Source organism: Zeus faber, assembly GCF_960531495.2.
Source record: "Zeus faber genome assembly, chromosome: 3".
Classification (NCBI taxonomy): domain Eukaryota; kingdom Metazoa; phylum Chordata; class Actinopteri; order Zeiformes; family Zeidae; genus Zeus; species Zeus faber.
This window is the reverse complement of record NC_137190.1, coordinates 12,369,368-12,394,025: the sequence shown is the minus strand read 5'-3', so window position 1 is coordinate 12,394,025 and position 24,658 is coordinate 12,369,368. Positions and strand designations below refer to the sequence as shown.

The 24,658-nt window shown below is 43.4% G+C and overlaps 2 protein-coding genes across 4 annotated transcripts in view; both read left to right on the top strand.

Annotated features, from left to right (window-relative positions):
* Positions 1 to 104: 104 nt before the first annotated feature.
* Positions 105 to 12,667, top strand: sppl2a (signal peptide peptidase like 2A). 3 transcript variants are annotated; one of them, XM_079998319.1, is made up of 17 exons: positions 105 to 290; positions 861 to 971; positions 1,954 to 2,136; positions 2,655 to 2,744; positions 2,978 to 3,111; positions 4,198 to 4,340; positions 4,431 to 4,527; positions 7,621 to 7,722; positions 8,638 to 8,719; positions 8,861 to 8,935; positions 9,081 to 9,137; positions 9,685 to 9,738; positions 10,292 to 10,391; positions 10,486 to 10,566; positions 10,710 to 10,870; positions 11,073 to 11,106; positions 12,143 to 12,667. In XM_079998319.1, the coding sequence occupies exons 1-17, from the start codon at positions 237 to 239 to the stop codon at positions 12,181 to 12,183; spliced, it is 1,599 nt and encodes a 532-aa protein (XP_079854445.1). In that variant the 5' UTR covers positions 105 to 236; the 3' UTR covers positions 12,184 to 12,667. The 3 variants fall into 3 exon arrangements, with proteins under 3 accessions (XP_079854445.1, XP_079854447.1, XP_079854446.1); XM_079998321.1 differs by lacking the exon at positions 9,685 to 9,738; XM_079998320.1 differs by lacking the exon at positions 11,073 to 11,106.
* Positions 12,668 to 14,146: 1,479 nt separating this feature from the next.
* Positions 14,147 to 24,658, top strand: part of trpm7 (transient receptor potential cation channel, subfamily M, member 7) — a 51,294-nt gene continuing 40,782 nt past the window's right edge. Inside the window, exons 1-5 of the mRNA XM_079996998.1 lie at positions 14,147 to 14,278; positions 21,037 to 21,116; positions 22,847 to 22,885; positions 23,803 to 24,010; positions 24,330 to 24,543. Of these exons, the coding sequence (XP_079853124.1) occupies positions 14,276 to 14,278; positions 21,037 to 21,116; positions 22,847 to 22,885; positions 23,803 to 24,010; positions 24,330 to 24,543 (544 nt within the window). The 5' untranslated portion in view covers positions 14,147 to 14,275. The remainder of the gene's footprint in view (positions 14,279 to 21,036; positions 21,117 to 22,846; positions 22,886 to 23,802; positions 24,011 to 24,329; positions 24,544 to 24,658) is intronic.

The window sequence follows — 24,658 nt, the reverse complement described above, 5'->3', positions numbered from 1 at the left end:
TTTTTTTTAAACCCAGTGACTCGTCAAGAACCGAATCGGACTAAAAAGTCGAACTGCGCCGCACGGTCACGAGCCAACCCCGGAAGTAGCGCCGCCAACAGGAAGTAGGCGCCCGTCACAAGTCTCAACAACAACGATGTCAGGAGTCGTCTAACCCGCGTCATTGACGACCTCCGTGGCCCGACGTTTGGGGTTTGTCGCCGGGGGTGGGGGTCCGGAGCTTTGGACAGCACAACATGGCGAAGGCCGCCGCGGTCGTAGCGGTGTCGGTACTTTTCTTGGCGTCGCGGGTAAGTTCCAGGAAGTGAGTGGGTTGAAGTGAAGCTGAACGAGCTCAGCCGTAGCGGTAGCTCGAATAAAATTCCACAAAACGTCGAACGTCTCGCCCCGGGTTCAGCGCCACAGAGTGCGGCCCGCCGGCGTTCATCCGTAGGAGCCGAGTCAGCCTTCGAACGCCGTTTGCCTTGAAAGCGAAACCGAAACGCGTGTCGGGACTGGGGTTTTAACGTCGACGTCAAAGTACCAGTTCATACGTTGTTGACGTGACGCCACTGGCTGTTTGAGGCTCTAGCAGCTGGGTCTCAACGCGGTGTTGTTCATCGGAAGGAGCCTCGTTCAAGTCCGAGGCATTGCCCCTTCTACACACACAGTAAATGTACGGATTTTATTTCACAAACTGATTTCGACAGTGAACCTGTCCGTCCAAGAACGCGCGCTGTCCACTGGGAGGAGGCCCTGCCTACATTGTGGCCTATGTTCATACGGGTCGAAATCTAGCAGGTGTCAAACGTTCCCGAAATCAACGGCTCTAAGGTTTTGTTTGTTAATCAATCGATACATGTCATTTATGTTTACAACAGATAAGCTGCCAAGAGGCCATCTTGCATATTTCCAGCGGAAGTGCAGAAAGGGAGTATTGCCTGGTTTATAATCACACCTGGACCCCCCTGTCGGAGACGCTCTCCAATGCTGTAAGTTAATACTGGCCTTTATGACATGCCCTGCCCTGAGCCACTCACACTGTTATAGTTGTGTAATACAATCCAGGCCACAATCGAGGCCTTTCTCTGTAAAACCAGTATCTGACCCATAAAACAATATTAACAATATAAAATTGCATTTGTTTACCATACCCAGCCTAGTGGTTTGTGGTATTTCTCCAATTTGATTATTATGTTTACATTAGGGCTGCAGGTACAACATTCAAATAGAATTCAAATATAAAAAAAAAAAATATATATATATATATATATATATGAATGCTGAAATTGGCATTTGATTGTGTTTTTTCTTTTTCATAAATAATTGATTATAAATGTTTTGGCAAAACAATTCACATGTGAAATATAGTTCAATATGAGTTCATCCAGTTTGTTGCACAGTGAACGCACCTTAGAGAGAGAGATTCCAGGTAACGGTGTGCAAAGTCTGCGTCGGCAAAGACGCATGAAAGTGGGAAATAAACCCGACCATCACCCACGGAATGTCCTCTTGTGTAGAGGTTCCCAACCACTGGCTCGGAGACCGTGCCGTGGGGTATTTTCAATCGAGATGTGAGAACATTGGCAGGATTTTTTCAGGAGTGATCATCAGGAAACAAAGTCAATTTAATACATCAAGATTTTTTATTTGCTTTGTTTGGAGAATAAATTGCTCTAATTGGAGCTGCAGAGCTGTAGAACCGTGTACACCCCAAATCCAAATTTTAGCTTTAAAATTTTGAATATATTCAAATATCAAAAATAATTCAAATGGGATAGTAGGGGACTATCTGCAGCTCTTGTATACATGATGAATTTTGTTATTAATCACGATGAACCAAGGGTTCATGAGGAGAATCTGTATTTTGTTGATGTTGGCACAAATAATATAAATGGTGTTACGTTTTACAAGAAAAATAGTAAATCACCAGTTTGTGTCTTTGCTTAATATATTGGTATTTTCTTGGTCCAGGTGCAGTATTTACTGGTGAACCAGACATCCACAACGCTGTGCAGTGCATCAGGAATCAGCCCCGAAGTGGTAAAAGGAAACGCGCTGGTGGTGATGAGTGGAAATTGCGACTTGAGTCAGAAAGCTATTGTTGCACAGAGCCTTGGGGCTGAAGCTTTGCTGATCGCCAGCAACACAACTTTGGTATGGCTTTTCCCATAGTAGCTACACATCTTCTATTAATTAAATTTGGTGCTGTTTGTTTCTCTGTCCTTATTCCCTGACATTTGGGACGTGCGGAGTGTCCCCATAATTACAGATGGAGGGAGACAGGTCCCGATCTATACCTGATCTAAGGTCTCCTATAGCCCTGTAGCCTTCTCTCCACTCCTCCCTTGATAAGCAGACTGTGCTGCGACTTTGCTGGCCGTGCACAAGCAGACACTTTCACGGTGTCCGACTAAGTATTGATAACACACTTAGTATTTTACAAATTAGAATTATTATTATTTTTTTTTCATTTGAGGAGCATCGGTGCTGATACGTGAAAATGAACCGAGTGGGGTTTTTTTCTCTCTCAAAAACCCCCCCGAAAAATGACGGTGGGCAAGTAATGTAATTGGTGTATGCTCAGACACCTTGTAGCAGCAGAAACCCTTTTTTATTTTTCAACTCACCCTATTACATTTTTTAAATTGTGTTTTATTCACCCGTCACTTCAGATCACACCATCAACCAATGAATCAGAGTATCCAAAGGTCCATATTCCTCTGGCTCTCATGAGGTACAGGGACTTCCTGGAGGCACAGCAGGTTAGTAATCTCCACTGCTAGGCCTTGTCGAGGTGGTCGTGCCATTTAAAATAGATGTGTGGCACTTGTGGCCCTGAAAGATGCTTTGGATGAAAGCACTTAATTGCATATGTTAGAGTGTTGACATCTCTTTTTTTTTTTTGTATTACATTTTTTCAGTTTCACATTATTTTCTCCTGTCACCTGAAGTTATTGTCCTGTTTAATATTTCTATTTTTTCTCTTTTTATTTAGGTGTTTGATAAAGGGATGCAAGTCAAGTTGTATGCTCCCCCATACTCCATTATTGATCCGAGCATCATAGTTATGCTTATTATTTCCCTTACCACTGTGGCTTTGGGAGGATACTGGAGTGGAGCAAGTGAAAGGTGACTAATCTTATTCAAAATGATTTAATTATAGTAGAGAATCTAGTAGAGTAATCATTTGCTGCTCCTGTTAACAAATCGGTGGTTCTCAACCTAAGGAACCACTTGGAAGCGCAAGGCCTTACATGCTCTGAACTTGTCAGAAATAGATTTCAAAAATATGTGGAACCAAAACATAACATGGGTTCCCATGTTTTATCAGTATTCTGCTTCACTTCCAGTCCTCACTCAAAAATAGGACTTTGCCGTAACATGCTCTCTCTGCGATACAATAGGCCAAACACACCATAATGATGCATAATAAAAGCTAACTTCACTTTATAACAAGCAAGCAGGATGTAGATATTAGCAAGCCTAACCCACTTACTGTTGCTCCTTAGAGTGTCTGGAATACTGCAATAGTATTTTCATGTAGAAATTGGATCACATAACCCGACCTGCAAAGACGTGAGAATAGTCTCTCACTGTAGCCAGTTTGAACCTGCATTAATTGGTTGGTCGGTGAGTATTATTTTAAACCCTGCTTGCAAATACCTTTTACTTTTCTGTTGTCTGGGAAACCACCTGGCACTCTTGCCAGTGTCTGAGGACAAATGACCCGGCTATGAGTTCATCAAGGGCATTATTTAAAAAAAAAAAAAAAGCATTGTTGAAAGATAATTGAATTATCGTCCAGCCCACCATCTTTGTTTTAATCAAATTATCTGAAGTGACAATCTCTGGAATTCCTGAAACAAAATAAATTGTGTAAAATTATATCAATGTATTACATATTTTGCATTGACTGACACAAGCTGACCCGAAGATGTTGTCATTGTTTGATAAAACACTTTCACTGTAAATCCCTAGTTATGTACAATATAGGACTAAGAAACCACCAGTAGACAAAAACAAACACTACAATGCATTCACTCTTCTTGTGTCCTCGCAAAAATAACTGCGAGGAAATCCGTATACGCATGTGGGGAAACACTGGCAACAGTGTATATTATCATCGAAATCACTGTGAACTTAAATAGATTAAAAAAATAATAATAATAATAAAAAAATAAAAGGTCTATTAAAATGTTCACATGTTTATGACAGAGAGCGGTTGGACAAGGTTGCAGACGGTGAAGAGAAAACAGAAAGCGGAGAAGTCTTCCTCTACTCTCCACTCAAAGTGGTCATCTTTGTAGCCCTCATGTGTGGGATGCTCGTCCTCATGTATTTCTTCTACTATGTTCTTGGTGAGTGGGACTGAATATTTACATTATATCTTGCAATCGCCTCATGCCTGGGTTCTTTTTAACAACCTGTTAATATTGTTTTTTCTTCAGTGTACGTGATTATCGCCATATTTTGCTTGGCTTCTGCGATCGCTCTGTTTAGCTGTATCGATGCTGTGATGGACAAGATAGGCTGTGGTACCGTAAGGTAGGTACAGTGTTCAGAATTATTTTTATAGATAAATAAATAGGTAGGTACTTTATTGATCCCAGAGAGGAAATTACGACTCACATCACACAACAACAACAAAATAGAGTGACAATAGAATAAAAGTACACTGAAACATTATTTATAGTAAGAAACAGTCCATTATGGTTTAACATCCGCCAGGCCTGACTCTGATCAAGCCACCCAGAGGAGGAGTTGTACAATGTTATCGCGGCAGGAAGAAAATATGTCCTATAGCGCTTCATAGTGCGAAGCATTTATAATAGTCTGTTGCTAAAGAAGCTTCTCTGCTCTGCCACGGTGTCACGATGGCCAGGAGTTCGGCCCATATCCTCCCGTTGGCCACCTCTACAGTGTCCAGGGTGACACCGAGGACTGAGCCAGTTAAGCTAGTTCAGCCTCTTGGTGTCACCCTCCTTGATGCTGCCCCTCCAGCATACCAGTGTGTACAGCACTGTGCTGGCCACCACAGACTGTTAAAACATGTTCGGCAGAGTCCTGCAGATGCCAAAGGAACTGAGCCTCCTCCGGAAATAAAGCCGGTTCTGGCCCCTCTTGTACAGGACGTCTGTTACCAGTCCAGTCCAGTTTTTTGTCCAAGAGCACCCCCATGTACTTGTAGCTCTGGACCACCTGCACGTCCTCTCCCTGGATGGAAACGGGGGACAGGGGCACCCCAGTCCTCCTCAAGTCCACCACCATGTTGAGTAGCAGGTGGTTCTGGTCACAGCACTCAACAAAACCGTCCACCTTGTCCTCTGTACTCGGGTCTCCCTGCCCCCACTGACACATCCCACCATAGCAGAATCGTCTGCGTACTTCTGCAGATGGCAAGTATCTGTGTTGTGCCTGATGTCCGAGGTAAAGAGGAAGGCAGCCAGAACTGTCCCCTGGGGGGCGCCGGTGCTGCACACCACCCAGTCTGACACGCGTCCATGCAGCTGTACGAACTAGCTATTGGAGGAATGTGTTGGCGCATAGCATACCTAAACACACCTGTTACCGGGGGGTAGGGGGACCGTTCCAGGGAAGCAACAGCAGCCGCCTTTGCCGCCGCCTCCTCCTCTGGGGAGCAGAGACCCAGACTGGGGCGGCTCCTTTCTCTGGCATAATTACACGTTTTGATCCCATTGTTTTCCTCTTCCAGTCTTTATCCTTTGTTGTGAGGTTTTAAAGAGTGGCCCCAAAAAATGGAAATGGGGAAAAAAAACGCTAATTAATAACTGTTTTAACCGAGCCTCCGCACTGCAGCCGGTGAGAACAGGTGCTCGGTCCCAGGCCTCGTTTGCAAACTACTTATTTTCGGCTTGCCGGCTGCTTCTGGTTCGAAACTAAAATAATTCCATATAGGGGATTTTGTTTTCTTTTTCGCAACGAGAAATGATTGCATTCGCTGAAAATCCTTGTTCCAGCCGAGCGGCCCCTACGCACGCCGCGCACTATCCCGATTCTGTGCTTCCGGGACCGAGCACCCATGGAGAAGGTGGAGAGGGAGACAATCCTGCAGAGCCTCATCAGCCTCCTGTGTCCATCTTCTCACAGTCTGTGTGGTCACACAGTGCTGCTGGAATAGAGGCTCATACATGGGCTTGAGGTCGACTAGGTTGTGGTTTGATCTGCCCCGGTTGTACGAGTGCTGTAGAGACGTAAGCGTCCGTCACATTAGCATATAACAGGTTCAGTGGTTTGTTCCCTCTAGTGGGGAACATCGCAAATTGGGAGAACGTTGCCAGTGTTTTTGTCAAGGTGACATGGTTAAAATCCCCGGAGATTGCGATGAATGCGATGGGGTGCTGGGTCTGTAGACTCGATAACATAACTAGCACAGGGTGGAATATATGCGGCCACAACAATAACATACAAAGTGGTAAATAATATGGGTGAAGTACTACGGCCAAAGGTTTCAATGTTCGGGCTACAGACACTTTCCTTCACCTTAATATGGCCAGGATTGCATCATCTGTTGTTGGCAAATACAGCAACTATCCCGCCTTGCTTTTTGCTGCACTGACGGTGAATCCTGACCGCCCGCATTGTCTGGAAGCCCTCGATGGTGTTTTCATCAGGAATAACCTGCAGCCGTGTCGCCGTGAAACACATAAGACTGCATTCACGGTATTCCCTCAGCCTTCTTGCCAGTGCCGTAAGCTCCTCCATCTTATTTCCCAGAGACCTCATGTTGCCCATGATGATAAGACGGAAGGTGCGGTTTATATCTCCTTTTCATATGTTGCTTCATCCCCGCTCTGCTGTACAGCCATTGCTGGCTAAGCCAGCGTGATCAGCTGTTCTTGAGAGTAAACAATAGTGATCTCGCAACACGCGAATCCACCAGGAATAGAAAGTCTCCATGAGTAGTAAAATGGTGGAAAAGTAAGTTTAGTGTCCATGATTATTTTGGTTAAAAATGTCTGTTAAACAAAATACTATAAATAACCAAAAAAGTCTGAGCTGCTGAAACAGGCAGCCAGCTCTACTGCCGCAATCTTGATCAACACTCCTATATTATTCACATTATACAAAAGAAGAAGGAAAGAACTAAGGCAACTGTTACAGTTAAAATGATTTTAAAAAGACAGCATTAGTGATCAGTATTCCAGTGTGTTATTGCCACTTTAGACAAGTGCATTGCACAGTTATTCAGCTGACTTCTGTTGGGGGGGGGGGGGGCTGGAGGCCTGACAAATTCAACAAGCAATTTTCATAGTTGAGAGTGTAGCTGAGGTTTTAAAACAAAGATAAATAAAATGCAAAACCACCATCACCTTGTTTTAGTTGCAGCATTTGCTGTTGCTCTGCAAGGAGTTGAGTTTTTTTTATGACATATTGGTCACATGGGGGAAAGCTGCAGGATGTGACAGTGTCACTTCTCATGTGATATCGACTGCGATCTGCCCCAGAATCTGTGGCAGGAAAACTCACTGTGTGTGTGTGTGTGTGTGTGTGTGTGTGTGTGTGTGTGTGTGTGTGTGTGTGTGTGTGTGTGTGTGTGTGTGTGTGTGTGTGTGTGTGTGTGTGTGTGTGTGTGTGTGTGTGTGTGTGTGTGGTTTTTTTTTCCTTTTCTTTTTTTAGCTTCTCTATACGAAGTACCAGTTTCTCTGTGAGGTCTCTGCTCCTGGCTGCAGTTTGCGTCAGCATAGCTGTGGTCTGGGTCGTCTACAGGAACGAAGACCGGTACTGTTTGAATAAACGCCTGCACACAGACACTAGTGTCCTCTTCCTGTCTCTCTCAGTAACCTGTGCATTTTGGGTGGTTGGGGCTTATATAGTGTTAGGATGAATACAAATCCTATGACATCATTGGGACACCTAAATACACGTTTTGGACAGCTAAACAAGCAAAAATGTCATTGTGAAGTTCAGGGTTTAGTCATAAAAATTTGTCTGGTTCCTTTGTGCAGTGTACAAATGTAAAAAAAAAACATTTGTGTATTGCATACATACATATGTTTAGCATGTAGAGTGACTTGGAGGATTTTTAATTACATTTTATTGACCAGTGGCTGCACAATTACAACTTATTTATAAAATGTCAAACAAACACACGCCTACAAAATAAATATTTGTTTAGTTCACCACGTCAATGTCAATGCAGGTTTCAAATTCTCAGGGTGAAGCTCCGTCTTATAGTAAAAAGCAGTTTCCATTTACAATGTTTTAGCACAGCAGTGATGTGGGGCAGATTACTGATATTTTCCGTGCCATGGGGTTATTCTTAAATAGATCATGTCTAGAGTGAGACTCATGTCTGCTTCAAAATCAAGCACGGTGCAGTTCAAAACCAAAGACATTTTCAAATTCCGTCTTCATTCTCTCAGGGCAATTTCTTTGTCTGAAAATGATTTGAAGAATATACTTCTGATTGGCCGACTCTAGAAACAAGTCTAGAAACAACAAGTATTGTGCAAAATACATGTATCGTGCTGAAAAACAGCAATGTGTAAGATCTTCTTTCAAATTCGGTTCACTAAGCCCTGAGGATTAATAAAGTTTTATCCTCGATCAATTCTCACACAATACAATGTGAGAATTGGTGCAGAGCGAATAAATACGCATCACTTTATTAAACATTTGTTTTTGTACTTGTAGATGGATCTGGATCTTGCAGGACCTCCTTGGCGTCGCCTTCTGCCTCAACTTCCTGAAAACCATCTCAATTTCAAATTTTAAGGTATATACAGGGACAGTTAAATGACTCGTATTTTTCACACTTCAGCTCAAAACGTCGCACTCCAGAAGCTCATAAGTACATTTTGAACTTCACCAGCAAGGAATGTTTTGACTGATCCCGTTTTCATCCAATACCGAACAGACTTGTGTGATCCTGCTGAGCCTCCTACTGGTGTATGATGTCTTCTTTGTCTTTATCACCCCTTTCTTCACCAAGGTATGAGAATAGTCTTTTTTTTTTATTCAACACGAAAATATTTTACTGCCTCTTTGCCCTTGAACAGTTATGTTTTTCATATCTCAATATAAGTTATATCATGAGAATGTTTTGCATATTCTCTCTTGTCCCTGCCACTCCACAGAATGGAGTTAGCATCATGGTGCAGGTTGCTTTGGGTCCTGATGCGTCCGGAGAGAAGGTGAGCAATCACTTGGCTATGGCGCTCCCTTCCTCAGGGGTTTTCCACCAAAATGTAATTCTTGGTTGCCATTCTACACAATGGTAATTTCCTGGAAATCTTTCCCTGGAATTCTTACTATATTTATTTTGAGTTCTTAGGGTGCCAAACGAACAAGATTTTTAACAGCAATTGAATGTCTCTCATTGGATGAAACCAACCCCCCCCCCCCCCAAAAAAAAACAAACAAACAAAAAAACAAAACAAAAAAAAACAACTAATCAAAACAGAACTTCTTGTTGTTGAATCTCAGCTGGATGCCATGGGACAAAATCCGCTGATCAAAGACAGTCATGTTAGAAAACAAGGAACTCCTAAAAGACTGCTCTGTGAAAACCATACATGTTACCTTGTTTGTAACTTTCAGTTTTGGTGGAATTCCACTTTGAGAGTTTTTAAATGTAAACTGGCTTCATTAACATTTGGGTGTTTTGCTGTGAGGTATTGTAATTTGATTCCTGAGGAGAGTTACTAACTGTGTGTTGGGGATGGGTGGGCTCCGTAACAGACGCAAGGTAACATGGTGGAGGTCCCTGCTGAACCCCAGGCTCCCTCTGAGAAAGTAAGGCCTCAGTCCCCTCATTTTGTACTGCATCCGTTGGTTACATGGAGTGGGGTGGGTTAAGTGGCTGCAGGTGCATTGGTCCTAAAGTAATTGTTGGATGGTTTTCCAGTGCCTCAAATTCAAGCCATAAATATTATCAAAATAAGCAGAATGCTGGTTACTTTAATATTTCATTTGCCATTCACTTACAGATTGTGACTCTTGACCAATTGTTAATTGGTTGATTTTGCAAATTGGCACTACAAGAGGGGTGGAAAAACAAACACCAAATATCATTCTATGGTTTAAAAAGTCTTATTTTTTTATTGTTAAATCGCTTATCTGGTTGGAGAGAAATGGTTAATCTTACCGCTTCTTTGTTACATCAAATCGGAAAGTAATTAACCCAATACCACAAACAAATTAGCTTTAAAAAATACCAACTCTTGCCTCTTTTTGCTGAAAGAATAAGGTGAAGGAGTGCAAAATATAACTTTTGCATCAGTTCGATTCATCTGTCGGATTAATGATCGTGATTTGTTTCTTCAGTTCTGTTCATTTTTCTACTCAGCTTCCAGTGGTGATGAGAGTGCCACGTTTATTGGCTTGGGCTCAGAACCTGTGTGGGATGCAGTTCTCTATTCTAGGCTATGGAGACATCATTGTTCCAGGTGAGCTGAACTCTGACCTAAAACCTGCATTATGTTTATGTAAATGGAGACGTGCTGTAAGATTACACACGCCTCCTTTTGACTGGCCCAACAGGTCTTCTAGTGGCCTATTGCAGCAGGTTTGATGTGTGGATTAACAGCACCAAGAAGGTTTACTTCATCTGCTGCTGCATCGGTAACTCAAAATACAATCAAGACTTTCACAGCTTTTCCTTTTTGCAGTGCATTTATATGACGACCAGTTACTTAATTACCAAATATATGCCTTTGATTGTATTTCCACACATTGGTTTGTTGTGCTTATGCCTCTCACTGTAGCCTACCTGCTGGGCATGATAGTGACGTTTGCAGTGATGCTGTTGTCAGGCATGGGCCAGCCTGCCCTGCTCTACCTGGTGCCATTCACCCTGATTGCCTCCACACTGGTGGCTTTGCGCAGGGGAGAGATGAAACAGTTCTGGGCAGGGTTATCTTACGAGGTGAGTGGGATGACATCGCCGAAAGTCGGCCGGAACTTCCTTCCAATGATGTGTCGTGATGGCTTAGTGCCCAGGATCTCCAAAAGGTTCCTGGTAAAGGAGACAAACTAAACAGGATAGACGTTTGCACGAGTACGTGTTAGAGAGATGGCTATAAGAGAAATGAATTTGTGACCTGAATTTCATTTCAATATCCCACCAGGTGTTGGACTCTTCCAGGGAGCCTTTATTGTCAGGTGTGCTTCCTTTCACCCGAGACCGGCTCCCCCAAACCTCTCCTACCAACCCTCTTTTATTCCATGCACTTCTTCTGTTAGAACTTTTTAACTCCCTATTTCCAGGGTCAATTTGATGATACAAAATATAGCACCACAACTGACAATAACAGTTGCCCTGGGAAACCAGATTATTGGCACTGTCAACCATCTTGTGCGGTCTGGTTCCCCAACATTTAAACGAATAAGTAAATGTGGTATGCCTCCGTATCTTTGTATGCCAAGGAAAACGGATTATCCTGACATGTTGGCTTACTATGTCAAAAATTGTGACACAAGTGAGACAATTGAAATATGGATTATAATTATAAAGGATCATTTTCACTCAATTATAAAATTACTAATATTTGGCAACCCTTTTGTCAGTCTTGGCAACCAACAGCTGAATGTCATTCTAAAAGTTAGTGTTGGGGCCTGTTGCTGTTAAATTATATACAGTATTTTTTTTTTATGAGGAAAAAGAAAAATCTTTATATATATATATATATATATATATATATATATGTGTATGTGTATGTGTATGTATATGTGTGTGAATAAACTGTCCATTCACAGCATTTGTGGCAACCATTTACCACTAGGTGTCAGTAAACTAGTGGGGAAACAACTTGAAGCAATTTTTCAGCAACTAGTCTGCCTCGATGACATTCTAAGCCCTGGAAAACCGTCCTCCACTCACTTCATTAACTTAATCTCCTCATCTATTCAAACTATAATCTCAGCTATCTCCATAGGTTTGATTTGTTCCTGTTCGTTTTGTGATCCTCTGTCCAGTCATTCGCCTTTCTAACCATGTTTATTACTCCCTTCTTCGTGCAATTACCAAGGTGTCTCATCCGCATGCTTTCGCTTGAGGTCTCCCTGGGAGTGCTGTGGAACAGACTCCATCTGTGTTTAGTTGTCTGTGCTACCTCGCCTTACAAGTTTGAATTCTTTAAAAGCTACATGTCTGGAAAAAAATGCACTAAATATTTTCCTTTCTTTTCCTGTTCCTCAGACAGCAGGACTGGTGGCCCCATAGGAGGAGAACAATGCTGAAAACTGCTCAACTTTTCACTGGTCAAATTATTTAAAAATATCAACATGTTTTGTAGCAAGGGAATATTCTTCATTGAAATGCATCATTTTTCCAGGCTGGTAGGTGTTCAATATGGCTCATATGAACATAATGTTAAGGTTTGTTAAAAAAAAAAAGAAGAAAAAAAAAAAAAGGTTCGAACAGAGCTGTTCTTTAAAAGCTTGAGATTCCTGTTTGTGCCTGAAAATGCAGGATGGATTGTTAATGAATTCAGAAAACTGATGTTGCCTATATATTATGCCTTGCAGAAGATCAATGGAATGAGAGAGCACTTTATACTACTATTCATGGCGGTTATTTTACAAATAGGATTGTGGTATTGATAAGTTGCAGCCAGATTATTACCTTTTGATAACTTTGGAGGTCTTTGTAATTTGTTTGTATCATTGGTTCACAAGATTTTTTTTTTCTTTGCCTTATTTTAAATAAATATGGATATTTTACAAATTATATCAATGATATAATGTTTGATGATTTGCACATTTTTGGCTCTTCCAGTTAAAATACTCCACTCCTGAGACGCCACACAGTTCACATGGCACTTTTTTACAAATATGTTACAAGGTGTTTAGAACTTCTGTAGTTGTTTAGAACACCCTGTTACACATATGTTACAAGGTGTTTAGAGCAGAGCAAAAGCATTAAGAACAAGCCAAAGTTTAGAGCTTGGTTTGGCCTTGAATCAAAATTGGGATAAGTGTGTGTGTGTGTGTGAGAAGAGACTGGCAACTGTTCCTTCCGTTATGTAAATAAGAAGTGAAGTAAAACAGTTGTGGAAACTGCATATTGTATTTTCTACAGTGACAAATTGAGAAAACTCAGAAACAAATCACTTTTTAGTCCACAGGGGTCTCCCACCGAGCTAATTATGAAGTCGCATGGAAAGAGATTTAGGAGGATTATGAAGCTGGGGTAGAAAAGGCTGGTACTGTACCCACAATAGCCCCCGTAATACCAAGAGTGGGCCCCATTCCTGGAAAACCAACCGAGGTTCTCAGCAACGTCAAACTGAACGTAATTACTTTTAAAATAAACGGGGTAAAAGATTCACTGCAGTTACGAATGAAGCTGCATTTTAACTCGTTATAAAAGGCACAGGAGCTAGGCTAGCCCAGCACTCGGCTTTAAGCGTGCACTTTAATCTCTTACACCTGTTATTTTATGTTATATTTTATGTCTTTACAGTGGAGAGGAAAAAAAAAACGAGAGTATGGGGTTTGTTGAATGGGTTTTTGGTCGGACGCCTAAAATAAGTGTGTGGTTAACACAAGCTTAAAGAGATTTTCACGTTTTGTCCCACGGCATAAAACACGCCAGTGCGTCAAAAGGCGGTTGCTGACGAGCGGCTGCATGAGACGACGAGAGACTGTCGGGGAGATCGACCGCCATCGCGCCGAACACGGAAAGCCGTGACTCACCGGCCCACCTTCACGGCCCCTGCCCGTGTTCGTACCCGCGCTCTTCCGACTCCGTGGAAGAGGCGAGCGCTCGACGTCCAACTCGCGGGTTGGAGGCTTAGCGGCGGTGACGTAGAAGTCACGCGACAGTGGTGTAGTTCCTTCACAGCCCGGCGTTAGCGTTTTACTTCTGGCGACGGCGCTCACGCTTCAAAAGCCATAAAAAGTGGAGTCGGTTCGTGGAGATTATCTTGCTGCGCGGAAATTCCACGTAGCGTAAACGTCGGTTCGCCCCGTCGCTTATTTTCTGCAATGATCCAAACTCCCATCGCCCTTTTCCTCGACGCTAACTTCCGGGTTGGCCCGCAGACCTACGTCACCCCTGCAGTGGGCCCCGCCCCCCCGTCGGACGCGTGACGTCACAGAGAGCCGGCTGACAAGGCCGCCCGTCGCGCAGCGTCAGTCCGCAGACGCAGCAGTATGAGAGAGCAGCCTCCCGCTGGAGCTGCAGCCCAAGCAGGTTCCTCCGCCTCCTCCTCCGCCTCCGCCTCCGCCGCCGCCACCCGGGGCTCCCTTCCGAGGCACACCGACGCCGCCGCCGGTAGATGGATAGAAGCCCCGCCGCGGCTCTTCCTGACTCGTAACGGCGAGGAGAATGGTACGTGGCCGCCTGCGGAGCGCCGCGGGGTTCTCGTTTCGCGTCCGCTCGTCGAGACCGTTACGAGGTTTGAGTGACGGGTTGCCCCGTGGCCGCTCACCGCTCCCTGTGGACCTGTGGTCCACTGCCAGCGCGGCGTGCGAAGGGTGTTGTGTTTAACTTGGCCGTTCACTGCGTCTCCCCGTGGATCGTGACAGCAAAACTTGTGCGGCGCGCGTGGACACGCACTGTCCGAGCGAGTCCCCACATTGCTGTAGCGCTAGCCGGGTAGCTAGCTAGCTTGCTAATGCTAAGATCCGAGCAACTCCACTCTACCCGTCTTAGCGTTAGCGCCACTCTACCTGTCTTAGGGTTTGCGCCACTCTACCCGTCTTAGCGTTAGCGCCACTCTACCTGTATTAGGGTTAGCGCCACTCTACCCGTCTTAGCGTTAGCGCCACTCTACCTGTATTAGGGTTAGCGCCACTCTACCCGTCTTAGCGTTAGCGCCACTCTACCCGTCTTAGGGTTAGCGCCACTCTACCCGTCTTGGGGTTAGCGCCACTCTCCCTGTCTTGGGGTTAGCGCCACTCTCCCTGTCTTACTGTTAGCGCCACTCTCCCTGTCTTACTGTTAGCGCCATAACACTTGGCTGTAGGCGTAGGTCGAGTTCAAGTGTAAAATTGCTGCGACGCCCAAATCGGTGACATTGACATATAATTGGACGTTTCTATGTCAGTCCAACATGGTTTCCAGTGTGTTAAGTCCAGGAGCTTTTCAGTCTATGGGCCTGCGAAACCCTGTGTACTAGTTGACGTAAGTCGTATAAGTGATCCTGAATTGACTTGTGACACGCGGCTGAGGTTGTGAACCAGCTTCTAACCTGCAATGTTGGAATTGCATGGTGTGTCCCTTACGCTGCCGACTGCCAGATTATTCAGAGCCTCAGTCCTTGGCCCCAGTGCAGAACTGTCTTATTTCCCACAGTACTAGCCCAAACCAGTCACATGCCCTAGCTTACCCCTGGCTGAGAGGTTAAGGGATATTACTGCTGCTGCTATTGTGCTTTTATTACAAGCAGCCCCAGAACCGGATAGCGGGATATCTGGAATTGCACAACCGCTGCTGGATCGCTGCTGTTAAATTCTAACCAGTCAATTGAGTAGTTGACTTGATTAGTGATGTTATGTCATTGGATCTGCCTGTGGTTTTTGTTAGTATTGCAGTTCACATTTTCTTATGTAACCTTGAATGGTGAGTACCTGACAAGTACATTGAATATTTTTTATAATTATTCAATGTGTCTGTATTCATGTAAACTGCTTGCGTTGCTGGTCAGACAGCTCGAGTAGTGGTTCTCAACCCTTTGGAGCCGTGAGTCCCAGTGAGTGAGCATTGCTATGTGTCAGCAGACAGCCACATATGCGTGGGTGTGACGTGGTCATAAACGTGGGTATAGTATTTCCTGTCTGTCACCCGTCACATGTCGTCACAATCTGATCTCAAGTTATTGTATACTCTGTCAAACGCTTGCGAGCCCTGATGAAATTATAAGATAAAGCCTTTCTGATGCAAATAGACTAGGGAGAGATATTTCAGCCACAGCTTCTGTTTATTGACTTTATGAATGGAGAATTCCCGTACTCCTCATTTAACTGGCCTGACTCGCCCACGTCAATCCCCTGGAGACACGCTTTCTGGTCTGCTGTAGAAGACGCAGCCATACAGAAACTTCTGGGAGGTGCCGGGCAAGCCAAACGACATTGGAGAGAATAGTTAATTTGCTTCTCTCACTCGTCTGGGTTCTATCTTTGCTTCTTAAGCACCAGTCCAGTATATGATAAGAAAGCATTTTGACAGTAGTTCTGTTCAGTATTCTTTTAGTAGAGTGCATAAAAAAAAACAATACCTTCAACTCTACCTATTCCTTACTCCAGCTTTCACTAACTTGGCTTGGGTTTATATAGGCTTGTATAACTATAAGCAACAGATGCTTGAAAGAAAAGGGTAGGGCTGTGCCCCACTCTGAATTTTGTCAGTCGAATTAGATAGGTGAGATAGGCGGCTGCCGAGGGTGCCATCCTGTGTGTGTGTGTGTGTGTGTGTGTGTGTGTGTGTGTGTGTGTGTGTGTGGGGGGGGGCTCGAAGAGGGAGTGATCGGGGCGCATTTTGCGCACCTGTCTCCTTCCGACGGTACTGATGATGCGAGTGCTAGCGAGGCACGCGATGGGGTGCCTCGCTTACCTACATCTAAAATGTTATTTTAGATGTAGGTTATTTTATTTTACGTCTGCTTATGGAACGAAACAAGTGCGTCTGGAACGAAACCGTGCGTAATGGGGACCCCCTTCTCTCGGACTCTCTCCCCGATCAACCCCCCTCCATCCGTCTCCTTATGCGTAGAAAATAATCTTCACGAGTCTACGAGTCGTGCCCCGTTCCTCAAAATAAATCAACTAAAAACCGTGTGGTCACAGGGGGGCCGAGGAACGGGGGGTGCACAGCGATCGGGGCACATGGAGAGACACATGTAAAAATATATGATTCCCCTTATTTATAATTCCCCATTGAAACATTATCATTATTATGCATGTAAGCTTCCATCTGGCTTATCCTGTTATTGTAATGTACACTGACTGACAAAAAAACGCGCCTTCTCGACTTGAAGAATCTCAGTCGACTGATGGGTTTCCAACTGATGATTCGATGCGTCGACTTTCAGGGGGCCGCCCGAGAAAAAAATATGTCCTGGGCTTTTAATGTGCTCTACATTACCAGAGAAGAGATATGATGGTGGTGAATAACTTTATCCATCCATAGATATTTCCACAGGCCAAACTGGGGGAGCTGGAGACCACATCACATGTTGATCCCATGACAACGTGACCCGACTTTTATCCTAGCTGTGTGTTTGATTGCAAGCATCTCCACTCACACATTATATTTTCTACTTAAAACAAGGTCCTTATGTATCTATTAAGAATGTATCAATACGGGTTATTGACAATCAGTCTGATATAGGTCTCATTGGCTGAAAATTATCCATCCAAATTACACAATTCCTCTACCAAGAGCAATGTCATATATATTGGGCATTACTAGCATAATTGGGCATAACTTGGGCATAACTAGATTTTCAGCATCCTTTTCACATTTTTGAAGCATGAAAGACGCCATTAATGGAGAAATGTTTTCTATGGCAATCATTTTGTTCTGTTGTCTCCAAATGAACGGTCCAAAACCACCATCATATTTGAAATTGCATCTTTGGTTACAGTATATTTCCTTGAAAAGTAGTGATGCGTAAGAATTGTGTATTGGCTTGTCGTACTTAAAAATGGATATCCTGATTGTCCCAAAGCATCCATTACTTCTCCGAGTACACAGCACAAATGCCCACTGCCACTACTGCCTAATTTTTCAGAAACGCATTGATCTGAAATGTGAAAATGTTCTCTACTGAGATGTATTCCAACAGCATCGCCTGTCCTTGGTCACAGGGCCATCTTTTGTTTGTTTTTTACGAAAGGCATGACTCAGTCGACCTGTGGACTGATTGGTAACTGTAGCTACACACTGCCATGTGGCCTCGAGGGTTTACCGTAGAGGACCCTATACTAAGCTTTCACACAATGCATGCTGGTACATGTAGAGAACAGGCACTCTGAGCAAGAAAATGCTGATTTTTCTGTCTATGAATGGCACCGTATCCACCATTATCGTTCAGATAGACTAAATGGACCACCACCAGTTACATAACTTCCACATTATTCGTGGCATACTTCTTACTTTTCCAAGAATTTTATATTTTTAGAACTAGATACACTCTCGTCATAACGGGAGAGATAAACCTGACTAAAGTAGAAGTTTGAGGTTCTTCTGAAGCAATTACTTAACCACATACACAAGTGTGCCAAATATAAAGTTCGGCATCAAAGAAAATGTGGAATGGTGCCGACACTTGCTTCGATATTAACATCTTTACAGAGAAATTAGGAGTTGACCGAGCAATTTGTTGCATATTTGTCGCATGTTACGAGCGATTGTTTTTTAATTTAATTACTAACCCACTTTATGGTGACAGCGCATGTTGATGTAAAGAGAAATATTTTCAAGTGGCAATGGTGTTTCCTGTATTTTCCTCTGGAGATGAATAAAGTGTATCTTGTTTTAGAGATATTTCACAGCGCCATCAGATTTTTCCCTTTGGAATGCAGATTTATGTTTTGTTTCCTATATTTGAAAACTACACTGTTCATTAAAAGGTAAACAGTTGTTGAATGGCATAGATACCATACGTTTGTACACAGAATTGACATCACCCGTTGAGGTGGTATTTGTTTTAGATCATTTAAGGATTTTTTTATTTTATTTTTTTTATGTCTGTTTTTCTCCCAGTGCAACCAGTCCAGTTTCTTGGCATCCTCAAAAGTGCCGTCCATCGCAAGTTTGTCTGCTCATTTATTTTATTTGGCCTTTAACTGCAACTGACAAATTACTGTAGTTGCTTTCTGCTGCTTGGACGTTGAGTGATATTTTTCCAGCTTAACCGTGTCACACATTTATACCGCTACAGACATTCGTGACCAACCTGTGGTTCTCAAACTGAGAGTGTTTGAGAGGCACTGTTCTGTTTGGCTGATTCCGAGCCTAATGATCTGCCCCCGTGGCCTCAACTCCTTACTGTGCATAAGAGAATAGCCAAGCCAGATGTTATCTCATCCCGTATTGCATCAGAATGGGCCTGAGGAATGACAGGTTAACCAGCAGTCTTTATTATTTACTATTGGAGGAAGTCTGGGCGGGGGGCTATCGAGTGAAAGCGGAGACGGCAGCTTTCTATGCGGTCCTATATGCATGTACGGACAAATAACCAGAGAGAGAACACTGACATTTTTGTGTCTTCTTGTTTATATGAGTAAACGATGCAAACAGAGTGAACTTGCACGCCAAAAATGTTCAATCATTGTTTGAATCCGTAAATCTCGGGGATGGAAAGGTGGTGGGGTTTTGTTTCCTACAGGAACAGAATGATCATAAAAGTCACACTGCCTTGTAGCTGCGAGGGAGAAAGCGGAGAGGAAGAGGTGGGTGGGGTGGGGGGGGAAGGAGGAAAGGAGAGTGTTTTTGGCAGGGGTTCCAAAACCCTGGAGTCTTTTGTTGCCTGACATTCTCAGGTGCCATGGTTACAGGTTAGCAGAGCACAGACCTGCTGTAATAGGTCGATTTGATCAACTAAATCTGAATAATGGCTTCCATATGTTGACCAATTATTGGGAATTGGCTTGCTCAAACATATTGAGAAACCAAGTTGCATTATAACACCTTGCATAGCTTTTCCATACTTTTCCAACACATTTATCTGACATGCAAGCATGATCTTAAGAAAATATGGGTTAATGTCCTTGCAGATTGGATTTTTTAACCCCCGACATGTTTCCCATCCTTCTAAATGAGGGCCTTGTGGGTCTTGCTGAGGTGGCATGAAGGGGTGCAGGTAAAGGGTTAGTATGTATGAACCAGACTCGGTGGTGTGTCTTTAGTAGACTGCAAGGTATATATCATTGAGGCCTCTCCCCATCCACTAATCCTCTCCAACAAACCCGCCTCTTTCTTTTTTCTTTTTCTTTTTTGTACATGGCCCTTAGTATAATATCTAGGTTGTCCCAGACACATTCATCAGGCCCCTCAGTGGCTTCTTACAGATTAACAGTGAGTGGAGTTAGCAGCCTGAAAACTCGCACTGATTGTTCAGCTTTTAACCAAGGTTGGTTCTGAATGTGAACCGGCACATCCACACAGAGTCCTCGTTGGAGGATCTACCGAAACGGGGAGCGAGCGAGAAAGCACTTCTGTGATTTGCGGGTAGTTGACGATCCAGTGTGGCTGTGGTGACTGTGGTTTTGTCTGGGAGATCCATGAAGGAGCATTGGTATGTTCCTGTACAAAGCCCTTAAACATAGAGATGAAGAGGAGCACATCCAGGTACAGATTCAATCGCTCATTCTTTGCAGGGATCGTGGTCATGGGATGAAATTGCGTATTTGTTTCTGATGCTTCTGTAAGACTAAACTTTGGTGTGGTTCATGTAACTTTGGTCAACCTTTGGTTGCAAACGATGGCGTTCTTTGTGATGGAGAGCATTTTTGCGCCGTAGAGATGAATTAATTCCATCTTTTGCCATCATAAACCAGTTTTTCAGCTAGACTCGACAGAAAATGTATTGGAGATATGTACTGTTATGCTCTGGTTGTTAAACTTTGTGAATATTTGTCTTGCTTTTGCTTGTAGTAATGCATTCGGTAATTTCCTCTGTATGGAGTTTTCACATTCCTCTCTTTATACCACGAAAGATTAATGACAAGAATAATTTGTCTTATCTTTTTCTCTTGATTTGTCCAACAAAACTGTCATGGGGAAATAATTTTAAGTTCTTGTGCTTTATATTGTTGTTTTGACATTGCAATGTTAAAGGATATAATTATTTGTCTTTGTTTTGTTTAATATCAAGAATGATACATACAATACATAAACCAATTGCTTTCCCTACCCCAGCCCAGGGATTGCGGTTATTTTGATGGTATTTCCTGTGGCTGTTATTTTGCAAAAAATAAATGTCACAATATTTTTTATTTATTCATTGTTGGTGACAAGTAGAACACAGCTTATGAAGTCCAGAACATTGCTTACGTTACTCTAATGAAGCCTTAAAGAAAGAAACAATGCTATCACATGACGTTTTTGCATCTAGCTACTCTTGTTCTCTTTTTCTGTTGTAGTCCCACAAACCCTGGATAGGAAGCACTTTCACCAAGAGGGAATGTGTGTACATACTTCCAGTGTCAAAAGACCCCCACAGGTAAGTGTTTGTTTGCCAGCTTCGGCCTAGACATGGTCTGCCTTGCGGTGATTGCGGTGGTAACGGTGTAATTGCATGGTGCATGTGTCAAGGTCAGCCTTAACCCTAACCACCACCCTCGAGTGGGTTAATGGGGCGGTTCCCACATGATCCTACTATTTATCACTGTAATTATTGTCTCAAATGAAGCCTAGTGATCAACAGTTGCTTCACGTCATGACCCAGTTCCGGGGCTGTGGTTTCGTATTCAGGGGTTCAACGTATGATTTGTCATTCACATATTCCCAAATGTAATTGTTTTGTCGCCCACCTATTTTAATGTTTATGTGAGATACTTTTTTTTTTTTAAATAAGATGCTGATGGCACCAAGTAAATAACAGTGTTTGGATAACTGTCCTTGTGTGAATCCATGTCAATATTTTTCTCTTGAAATAAAACAGGATATCTTTTACAAACTTGCTGGAATTTGGCGTAACGGTGCTAGAATTGTATGAAGGGGCCGTCTTTAGCTTCGCCTTCAGGCTTGTCTTTCACAATCTAATTGGCCACCACAGAAATGCTCACACATCACGCACATTAAAACTGGCATAGGCCTTGGTCAAATTTCATAAGTAGCAGTACATGTCGCTAAAGCTTCAATATTTTTGGTGACACATACTATAGATAGAGTCAAACGTACATATTTGAGGGTTGCATAAACTTTTAAGACCCGTAGCTCTTTTCCTCACAAAAAAGTACATTAGCTGCGTTTCCACCGCAGGAACTTTCCCCAGGAACTAGGACATTTTGGAGGAACTCAGTGCATTTCCACCGCAGGGACCAGGGTCTAAATTAAGTTCCGGGGACATTTTTCCGGGAACCGAAAAGTCTCAGCTTGGGGGGTGCTACTTTTCAAAAGTGCAGGAACTTTGGGGGTGGGACTTGCAGCGCTGACCCATTCTGATTGGCCGAGCACTCTTGATCTCGAGCACTTTATTTCAGCCACCATTTTTACAAAATCTGCAGTCACAAACAGAATGTATGTACAGTTTGGTTTTTGTTCATTGCACTTCGACACAACATCGGTCGGCCATGTTCCATCCAAAGTGGAGACTGGATTCTGCGAGGCTCACAAAGTTATGTTTACCCGAAGCGCGTTAAACGCCGGGGGGTTTGCAGAAGTTGACTTTGCCTCCGGGTTCCCTTTATTTGTCTCTTTTGTTCCGTCATTGTTGTCGGTGGAAACGCAGACAACAACTTCAAGGAAACTTTTAATTCCTTGGAAAAAAAAAAAAAAAGAAATTCCAGCGACTAAAAGATCCGTGCACTTTGGGTGGAAACGCAGCTATAGTTACTGAGTTACCCTTTTCCTTTGCTTTTCTTTGAAATAAATTATTTGCCTCTTGCTTTTTACTCAATCAACTATTGATAAGATGATCCAGAGGTGTTTGTTCTTGCAGTCCCGGGCAGCAAACTGGGCTGTGGGAGTACATAAAGTGAGGGGCTACTTGGCAGCTTTCATAACTCTATCTTGGTTAAAGGCCAACCTGACAAGGCAGCCTGCCTAGTTGACAGATGACCTTCAGGAATGTTCTCAAACAAATCAGTGTTCCTCTCTAGCCTTTTAAGAAGACTTGCCTCTTAACAAATGTGACGAGTAAACCTCTTAAATCTTGAATCTTGAATTCAATCAACTACAAAAAAAATAGTTAAAATTCTCCTGTTAAGCACTTGTTTTGCATTTCTGCAGATGCCTTCCGGGATGCCAGATCTGCCAACAGTTGGTGCGGTAAGTGTTTAGTAGTTATCCTATTTCGCCCTCTATTGCCTTTGAAGTTACGCGGCAAACATTACACGAAGATTAGCCGGAGAGAATCCATGCCAACCTGTTAGACGAGCCGAGCAGGGAAATGCTCTTACAGTGTAATTCCCCCAGCGCCCCTCCAATTAACCTCAAGGCTTTGTGTTTTGTTTGCAGTATCATTTGGGGGTGCTTGGTCACCTTGTGCTTCTCAGCCAGTAGGGTTGCCGTGGTTACGGGTGTTTTGCGGTGTTCAGTCATATATCGATTACATAACTTGCCTACCGCCCCCACTGTGTTTTTTACTTTTATTTTTATTTTTTTTTGTTTATTTATTTATTTTTTTAACCCATTTAGTTAATTTTCTGATATCGGCCCCCACGTTCATCAAATAAAGAAAAAAAGGAAAATACCAACCATGTTATCCATACTTCGTCGAATGCTACAGAAGTGAGTGTGGGTGCTTTGTGCGCGCACAGCAGAGTCGCAAACAGTCCGTGGAGTCAGATTTCACTTATCATGGGAGGAGAGAAAGAAGGACTTAGAGCCGATCTGGATTTGGGCTTGTTTCCCTCTCCATGCGTAATTTCCATGCTTAATTTGCAGCCGTGCTCTTCCCCGTTCCTCTCAATAACACATTGAGGACATTTTGTTTTTTCATTTTAGAAGTATTTTCTTTCACTCCGTGTGCAACCCCCCCCCCCGGAAATTTAAGTTGTTCATTCACTGTAAGATAACACATATACATAGAACTGAATCAGCACAAACTCAAGGAATTGTCATGGTGTTTGTCCTGTTGTCCAGATGTGTCTGCAGCAGTGCCGTCAATCGAAAGGGGGCAGGGGCAGAGGAATAATCTGGTTCTTATATGGTGCCTGCCAAAACTGACTCTGGTTCCCCCCCAGGTGCTGCTGCGGGCGGCTGGTGCGGCAGCATGTTGGCTTCACGGCCAGCCTGGCAATGAAGTACTCGGATGTGAAGTTGGGTGAAAACCCCAACCTGTCGCTGCCAGAGCTGGAGGAATGGTCTGTGGACAAACACACGGAGGAGAGTCCCACTGATGCCTATGGTGTCGTCAACTTCCAGGGAGGGTCCCACTCCTACAGAGCCAAGGTAGGAGTGTGTGCGGTTTCCTGCTGCTGCATTTTAACAGTGAAACAGAACCTTTCAAAAAAAAAATATATACATATATATAGTTTATTGTATATCCTGCAATTTTAATAATTTTATTGTTGAGAAATGATGATCCTACATAATTACAACCCATATTTTTTAACTTGAGTAAATCAGTGCACTAGCATAACAAGATGGTTGGCAATTGCCCAAATCCCGTTGCCCCGAGTAACTGCGGATGTTATTGTCTAGGCCTTTAACGACAATGGCTTCCTGGTGGATTTTATTTTTTAATTTTTTATTTCTCTATTTTTCTTAGTATGTGCGTTTGTCCCACGACTCGCCGCCAGAGAGCGTCTTGCGGCTGATGCTGAAGGAGTGGCAGATGGAGCTTCCCAAAATTCTTATCTCTGTCCACGGGGGCATTCAAAACTTTGAGATGCACCCACGTATCAAGCAGGTGGTTGGCAAAGGCCTGATCAAAGCAGCAGTCACCACAGGGGCCTGGATCCTCACCGGAGGTGTCAACACAGGTACGCTTGCTCAACTCTCTGTTCACTGTAAAATTGTCCCCACAAGCAAATATTTGAACTTTCCCACACAAAAAAATTATATAGATATGCCAACCAGGGTACCTAAAGGTGCTTT

Coding starts and splice junctions, on each gene's coding strand:
- sppl2a (XM_079998319.1), top strand. CDS start 237: ATGGCGAAGGCCGCCGCGGTCGTAGCGGTGTCGGTACTTTTCTTGGCG. Junction 972..1,953: donor CGGAGACGCTCTCCAATGCT/GTAAGTTAATAC, acceptor TTCTTGGTCCAG/GTGCAGTATTTACTGGTGAA. Junction 9,739..10,291: donor CCCAGGCTCCCTCTGAGAAA/GTAAGGCCTCAG, acceptor TTTTCTACTCAG/CTTCCAGTGGTGATGAGAGT.